This window comes from Fragaria vesca, unplaced genomic scaffold (genome assembly GCF_000184155.1).
Source record: "Fragaria vesca subsp. vesca unplaced genomic scaffold, FraVesHawaii_1.0 scf0513160_u, whole genome shotgun sequence".
NCBI lineage: Eukaryota > Viridiplantae > Streptophyta > Magnoliopsida > Rosales > Rosaceae > Fragaria > Fragaria vesca.
Genome location: NW_004443448.1, coordinates 781,813 through 790,339, shown reverse-complemented (window position 1 = coordinate 790,339; position 8,527 = coordinate 781,813). Strand labels below are relative to the sequence as shown.

At 43.4% G+C, this 8,527-nt stretch overlaps 1 protein-coding gene across 1 annotated transcript; it reads right to left on the bottom strand.

The window, feature by feature from the left end:
- Positions 1–3,303: 3,303 nt before the first annotated feature.
- On the bottom strand, positions 3,304–3,843 carry LOC101296542. Its single transcript, XM_004310146.1, has one exon. It carries the CDS (start codon positions 3,841–3,843, stop codon positions 3,304–3,306), a length of 540 nt encoding a protein of 179 aa, XP_004310194.1.
- Positions 3,844–8,527: the final 4,684 nt, after the last annotated feature.

Sequence of the window (8,527 nt, the reverse complement as noted above, 5' to 3'; positions counted from 1 at the left end):
GAGAGAGAGAGAGAATAAGATCAGGGGAGAGAGAAGAGAGTGAGTGGCATAGTATGGAAATTTATCAAAATTTTGGGTATTATGGTCATTATGCATTTAAAATTTGGATTAGGCTTGATGTTGTATTGTTTTGGGTTTGGGCTTCCGTCCTTATTTGTTTAAATCTTTTGAAAGATGGGTTTTCTGTGTTTTGCAACTGTTTATAGTAGTGAAATGTCATTTTCTATATAATATATATACCAGGTTAAGATAGGAACTATATATAGATATGGAAATTTCTGTTCCTAATTCAGATCTAGTAAGTTTGTGTCTCCTAATCTAATTAGGACTTTGGTGGCAATTTCTCCATGTTGTCTCAGCAATTAGAGTGGCAGGGGGATGGATGAGACATGATGAGTATAATTCACTAGCTATTTAAGCTATATATATATTTGTTGTGTTGACGTCATCACTGTTTACTGAACACTGTTCCTGTGAACAGTGCGAAGACCTTTTTTTTAAAAAAAAAAAAAAAATAAGGCTACGTCTATAGTTCTCTCTTGCTCTCTCACAAACTCTCTAGATCCTTCGGAAAAAAAAATGCTATCTTTTTCTTTTTTTAATCAATGGTATTCTATTGTTTCTCTCTTGGTCCTCAGATGCTATTCTTCATTTACACTTTCTTTTGTTTCTCTTTGAATGTGTTTGTGTATAATTGTAACATGCTCTTATTTAGAGTTATGAATGGATTTCTGAGAAAATATATTCTCCCAAATTCTAATAGGAAGTTAGTGTTTAAATTGATCGCATTCTCATAAGGCGTACTATTAAGTATTAACAGAAAAAGATACAGAAAAATATGATATTTTTTAAGGTAATTGATCTGAGAGATTTATCATGGTCTATTGATATTGTTTATGCTAGGTTGATTTTGTCTAAACTGGTTAAATATAATCTTACATCTTCTTTTACATCTTTTATTTTGATTGTTAGTTATTTTTTTATTTTTTATTTTTTTGGATTTTGATTGTGTATTTTGTTACGTATGAATTTGTGGGACAGCAATATTTGTATAAGGATAAAGTTATTGCCTTATTGAATCAGCTTTTGACTCTCTCATTGAAGGTAAGTTGACAAATTTCAGTACCCTTTTCGAGGTTTTTGTTCAATTTTGTTTTGAATTTTGTGGTTTGGTGTATAAGTTTGGGTATTCATATGCGATTCTATGAAAGTTTGACAGCACATTACAAATTCATGTGAGTTCATTTAAGTGTTGAATGTTTTGTTTGGTCATGACCTCTCATTAGGCTTCCATATTAGGTGCTCTAGCTTTGCGCTGATGTTTTGATTTAGGGTCTCCTGAAACGTGCATAGTCGATCTCATTGTACTCTCTCAGTCTCCGGAAACTTCCATAAACTCTGCATAGAAATCTCCATTTGTCCACAAAACTTGATAACAATCACATCTATATTAGTACTTATTCACATCTATTTATTAGTGCTGTTTTCTCTAATCTACATGTTAATAATTATTCAATTTGATGTGACAGGGAAATCAACGAACCAATATCATCCTCAACAAGCAAGAACCAAAACCAGAAGTAGAAGATTAACTAAATGTGAACCCCACTGTGTATATATAACTTTTGTTCAACTTATCTAAGTTGTGAACATGCAAAACTATGACTGCATTTTTGGCCAACAACAAACCATTTTGTATAATCAAAATTGGAGTTAACTTTTTGGCTAACAATTGGAGCCTTATTATTTTAAACTGAATGACTCCAGCTTCATTGTAATATATGTTCTTTGCTACTAAATGATATCTTCTTATCTCCATTTTATCTCTCATCCTTAAGTATATAAACAGACAAAACACCGCGGCAAAACACGGGCAGCTATTCTAGTTAGAACGACAGAAAGCAAGAAAGTACGCAACAGTGATATCCATACTCATTATCCACACTCCATATTTGTTTTTGGTAACTTAAAATTTGGATTTTACCGACTTAGATTTTGTCTTTTATGAGCATTTTGATCAAAGTAATAAAAGAATGTGTTGACTTCAGTTCGTTATACGTGGTAGTACTTTAGAATTGTCATTTTTATTAAGTGTGTTGGTTTTTTTTTTTTTTCACATCATTTTTTTTTATCAAAATGAGCAACTGATAACAACCTATGTTGCACCGAAATTCCCGAAAACAGGCGTTTCGTGTTTCAGAAACCGAAACACGTTTCCACAAAGGAAGATTTCTGAAACGTGATCGAAAAGCGAGAAAAATTTTGAAAACGCGACTGAAACGTGTTTCCCTTGAATAACAACGTATTTTGAAAATATGTAGTGTAGTTTTACCAGACAAAAAACGAAGAAGAAAATATAGACTTGAATGACTCGATGCATGTAGATCGAAGAAAGCTTTTGCTGAGAGAACCAAATTGGATCGAATTGGAAGAGAAAACTAATGTTAACCCAAAAAATTGGATGAATTGAAATTTCAGTACACTTAAAAATCAAAATAATTTATAAACACATGTTTCATATTTATAGTAGAACTGAAGTTTAATTAGTATTGCTGATTGAATCATAGGTAAGTAGGCTTGCTAATAACAAATCCGAGAAGAATCATCCAGTTCAAAAAGAGAAATTAGAGTGTGTAGAATCATAGAAATCCTTTTTCTCCAAGAGCAAGAGCAAGAGAGAGCGAGATGGTGTTGGGAAAGATGAGATAGAATAGGACAGTCGGAGCAGGAAACGAGATAATGATCTGTATTACAGTACTAGCTATAGCTAGTCTATACTAGCTAGCTAGTAGTACATGTACATGATGTCTGGCCGTAATGCCCACATGATCATAGAAAGAAGAAAGGATACAGCTGTTTCCCACGCGGTACCCAACTAATCGACTCAGGATCCTCCTCGATCACCCGTACGGATAGACAGAGGCACTAACTGATGAGAACATTGATTAAGGGAAGAACGAAAGTAAAAGAAACACAGATAACAAAGAAGATTTCATATTCATTTCATACCTATAACTGGGGAAGAGATTACAACTTAAAGAGGAAGAGAACAGATACAGACAAAAAGGAGTGCAGCTACTTGGCTCTATGCTACTCAGGTGGTCCTTAGAATTTTGCTGGGTGTCCATAGTAATTACTGCATAGAGACAAAGTGTAGTTGATCCATCTTGGGTTACTGGTAATGAAGGATTAAGAAATGTGATTGCAACAAGGTCTCCCCCCTAAGAGGGAGCTTGTCCTCAAGCCCGAAACTGTGGAAAGTGGTTCATGATGGTATAGGCATCTTCCCATGTAGCATCTGATTCAAGAAGGCCCTCCCACTACACCAGCCATTGTGTCATAGAGCGATTTTTCTTCCTTACCACTGCCATGTCGAGGACCTTGGAGGGATCCAGTGTCATCAGTAGGGGGTAGAGTCACTTGAACAGGGATGTTGGCACCAAGTTTCTTCTTCAACAGTGACACATGGAAAATCGGATGCAGCTTGGAGCGTGGAGGAAGGCGCAATTTGTAGGTGACTGTACCTATCTTAGAAACAATCTGAAATGGGCCATAGAACCTGGGAGCAAGCTTGTGAGATGGCCGTTTGACGAGTGACTTTTGCCGGTATGGATGTAACTTGAGATAAACCCAGTCGCCTTCCTCAAAGGTCCGCTCAGTGCGATGTTGATCAGTCTGCTGCTTCATTTTGTTCTGTGCCATAGCCATGTTGGAGCGGAGAAGCTTAAGGAGATCATCTCGGTTCCGCAAGGCAATGTCCACTGAGTGAACCTTGGTGGTTCCCGGTGTGTACGAGAGAACCGAAGGAGGGGTTCTGCCGTAAAGTGACTGGTATGGCGTCATGTGAATGGTGGAGTGATAAGTGGTGTTGTACCACCACTCCGCCCAGTGGAGGAGGGACGCCCACTTTGTAGGTTTGTCCGCCACGAAACAACGGAGATAGTGCTCCAAGCAACGATTCACAACCTCCGTTTGGCCATAGGATTAGGGGTGATAGGCCGAGCTTCGGCAGAGTCTGGTACCTTGTAACTTGAAAAAAGCTTCCCAAAACTTGCTGATAAAAATTGGATCACGATCACTAGTGATGGATCTCGGCATACCATGGAGGCGAAAGATCTCACACACAAAGATGTCTGCAATGTCTGCAGCGGTGTATGGGTGAGAGATGGCAATGAAGTGACCGGACTTAGAGAGACGGTCCACCACCACAAGAATGGTGTTCTTGCCATCTGAACTTGGCAAACCCTCAACAAAATTAAGAGATATATCAACCCACACATCATCAGGGACCGGAAGTGGTTGGAGCAAGCCCGGTGGATTCACCGATTCTGAGTTTTGGCGTTGACATTGATCACATGCCGCCACAAAGCGCTTCACATCCTTTCGCATACCCGGCCAAGAGAAGCTCAAGGCGAGGCGAATGTAAGTTCAGAGATAACCGGAATGACCACCCTCGAGAGAAGCATGGAACTCATCCAATATCTTGCAGCGCCAATCCGAGGTGAGGGGCACATAGATGTTGCCCTTGTAGAACAACCTGTTTTGGCGCAACTCAAAGTGCTTCTTGGTCTCATTGTTGGCTTTGAGAGCGGTGATGATTGCTGAAGCGGTGGGATCGTCGAGGCAGGTCCGATCAATGGTGGATAGGCTGTCAAACACCGGAGCGGACACATGCTGGATCGCGCATAGCTCCAATTGACGGGACAAAGTATCAGCCGCCGAATTTAGTGTGCCAGGTCGGTATGTGATTTTGTAGTTGTAACCCATCAATTTGTATAGCCACCGATGTTGAGAAGGCGTCGAGATGCGTTGCTCCAACAGGTGTTTGAGAGGTTGGTGATCGGTGATGATGTTGAAGAAATTCCCCAAAAGATAGTGACGCCATTTGTTCACCGCAAAAAGAATGGCTAGCATCTCTTTGTCATAAACAGAAAGAGCTTGATTTTGGGGAGAAAAGATCTTACTGAGGAAGGCAATAGATGACGCTGCTGGGAGAGCACCGCACCGATCCCATCAGTTTCTAGGTCGAATGCAGTTGTGAAATCAGGTAGTGCAAGGACTGGGGCAGATGTAATTGCATGTTTTAGTGCCAAGAAGGCCTGCTCGGATATTGGACTCCAATGAAAACTGTGGGCCTTTAACATGTATGTGAGAGGCTTGGCCAACATGCCATAATGCTTTATAAATTTCCGGTAATACCCCGTGAGGCCCAAAAAACCCCGTAGGCTTTTAATAGTGAGAGGCTTGGCCCAATCCACAATGCACTGCACTTTCTCGGGGTCCATAGCAACGCCCTCACCGGAGATGACATGACCCAAATAATTAACACTTTGTTGAGCAAAAGAGCACTTAGAGAGCTTCGCTTTCAACTCATTGGTCTGCATGGCTTCCAAAATGAGTTGTAAGTGCTCCATATGGGAAATAAAGTCCTTGCTATAAATCAAGATGTCATAAAAAAAAATTAAGACACACCTCCGTAAATATGGCTTGAAGAGCATATTCATCAATGCTTGAAATGTAGCTGGCGCATTGGATAGGCCGAATGGCATGACCAAAAACTCATAGTGCCCATCGTGGGTGCGGAAAGCCGTCTTGGGGACATCCTCGGAACGCATCTGAACTTGATGATACCCGGAGCGGAGATCAAGCTTCGTGAAATAACGAGCGCCATGAAGTTCATTGAGGAGTTCATCGACCACCGGAATGGGGAAACGATCCTTGATGGTGATGGCGTTCAACTCCCGGTAATCGACACAAAACCACCAAGTGTTATCCTTTTTGCTCACTAAAAGGACTGGGGAGGAAAACGGACTGCGGCTGTGTTGGATGATGCCTAGATTCAACATGTCCTGGACTTGGGCTTCAATTTCTGTCTTTTGTGAGTGTCCATACTTGTAAGGCCTTACATTCACTGGTAAAGAGTTAGGCTGTAATTGTATTCGATGATCAATGGGCCTGGGTGGGGGTAGGCCTACAGGAGGTTCAAAAATATCAGTGAAAGTTGATAGTAGGGATGATAAGGTGGGATCCATGTCTGACTCAGTCAAGGCGTGCATTGGAAGTGGGGACTCAAATGGATCTGGAGGAAAACAGTCAAATAGCAATTTGTCATCCTCCGAAGTACGCCTGGCGGTGATTCCTCGTAGTAAATGGCGTTGTCCCCCTGAGACAAAAGCCATAATTTTATCTTTGAAGTGTCAGTCAATGTAGCCAAGTGTGTCCAACAACTCTGCCCCCAGTTCCAGATCACAGTCTGCCACGGGTAACAGAAGAAAGGAGCTCGTGAATTGGTATCTTTGCATCTCAACGGTCACCTTGTGGACCACACCAGAGGGAACGACAAGGTGGCCTGAGGCCGATGTGAAGCGCGACGTCGCCGGTGGGTAAACCGGCATGCCCAACCGGTGCGCCGCAGCCGGGTTTAAAAAATTGGTGACGGACCCACAATCGATGAAGACCAAAATGGGTTGGCTGTTGATTGAGCCATGGATTCGCATCACCTCACTGAGTTTCGTGGTGGTGATGGCTAGAGCGGCAACGCCGGGTTCGGGTGCAGGGTGGTCAGAGGTTGTGTATCATCCTCGTGCTGAGGTTCCTCAGTCTCAAGTGGCTCCTCCTCTAGGCTCGGTCTTTCCAAGATGGCCATGAATGTCTGTTTACAGACATGGTTCTTTGAATACTGTTCATCATAGTTGAAGCAAAGGTTTCGGGCTCGACGTTCGCGTTGTTCCGGTGTGGAAAAATGGCGAAACGATCTGAATGGTTGTGTATTTTGGGGAGTTGTTGGTGGTGGTCTAATATGGGTGGTGGTGGTGGTGGTGGTGGTGGTGGTGGGTGTAAGTGGTTGAATGGGAGAATTACTGGTTGGTGTGTGAGAGGTGAAGGAGGAGCGAACAGGATTAGGTTGAGCAAAAAGGCGGTGGCGGAAGGGATTGGGAGGGCGAATGGCGTTGTTTCGAGTTTCATAGCAGCGTGCTAGACGTTGAGCATCTGCTAAGGTTGCAAGATTCATAGCACGGACATCATGGCGGAGCTCGGGTCGAAGACTATCGATAAAGATGGGAATGAGATCCCTTTCGGCCCAATCCGGAGTGCGGCAAGAGAGTTTGGTGAAGGAGTTGATGAACTCGTCAACCGAAGCGGTCTGTTGTAGGTGCGCCAAGCGGCCTTTGAAATCTGAGGCAGTCCTCGCACCGAAACGACTCAACAGAGCTGCAGAGAACTCTTCCCATGTTGGATTGGGATGACGTTGTTCATACGCATTCATCCAAATCGACGGGTCCTAGCCGAATAAGCTTGCCACGGTTTGCACTCTGTCATGAACCAGAACATTGTTCATACGGAGGTAGAGCTCAGCCATCGCTAGCCAACCCATAACATCATCGCCATTGAAGCGAGGGAGCTCAATCTTTGGAGGGCGATAGTGGTTTTGTGGTGGAGGATGGTAATAGTGATACTGAGGTTGGGGCGGGATGAATTGTGGATGTGGTGGTGTGAGTACGGTTTGGGATTGATGCGGGTGCGGTTGTTGTGGTTGTGGTGGTGTGAGAGTGGGTTGTGGTGAGGACATGGTGTCAATATTGGGAGTTTGTGGTGGAAAGGAGCCGAAAGAGATGGCTGGGGTAGAAGGGCTTCAAACTCCCTGGGAAAAGCTGGGCTGCGGGGATGGTGGTGGCAGCGCGATGCTGTTTTGGGAAGGCACTGCCTGGTGTGAGGTCGGTGTAGCTGACTGGTGACCAGCGTTGTAGCTCAGGAAACCAACGTCAGGAGGAGGCCCGATGGAAGGAGCTGTGGTAGGTGCACCCGTTGAGGCGTTGTGAACCGCCTGATTCATCCACAAATTCTGGATTACCGCAAACTGATGTGCCATGAGAGTCTGGCTACAAGCTATTGCCACGATGGAGGAGTGGAGTTCCTCGTTCTGAGATTGGAGAACCTCAGTTTGGTCGTGTAGGCTGTCCACATCGGCTTGAAATGTGTGCAGCTAATCTGTGGAGATGGTGTAAGTGTTTGATGGGGAGGAATGGGTAGGGGTAGCATGGCGGGGTGGTGTTTGGGTGTTGGGTTGTGGGATGGTTGGAATCCTGCCCTCAGAATTAGGGAGGGAAGGGCGGGGATTTTAGATGCCTCGCATCGGAACCAAGCTCTAGATACCACTTGATGAGAACATTGATTAAGGGAAGAACGAAAGTAAAAGAAACACAGATAACTAAGAAGATTTCATATTCATTTCATACCCATAACTAGGGAAGAGATTACAACTTAAAGAGGAAGAGAACAGATACAGACAAAAGGGAGTGCAGCTACTTGGCTCTCTGCTACTCAGGTGGTCCTTAGAATTCTGCTGGGTGTCCATAGTAATTACTGCATAGAGATAAAGTGTAGTTGATCCATCTTAGGTTACTGGTAATGAAGGATTAAGAAATGTGATTGCAACACTAACCCTCCTAGAGACAAAGAGACCTAATCCTCTCCTCTAGGGGCTCTAGCTAGCCCTACAATATTAGATAGAGCCTCTCTCTCTCTC

What these genes read in the sequence shown, in the direction of transcription:
- LOC101296542 (XM_004310146.1), bottom strand. Translation starts at nt 3,843, where the DNA reads ATGACGCCATACCAGTCACTTTACGGCAGAACCCCTCCTTCGGTTCTC.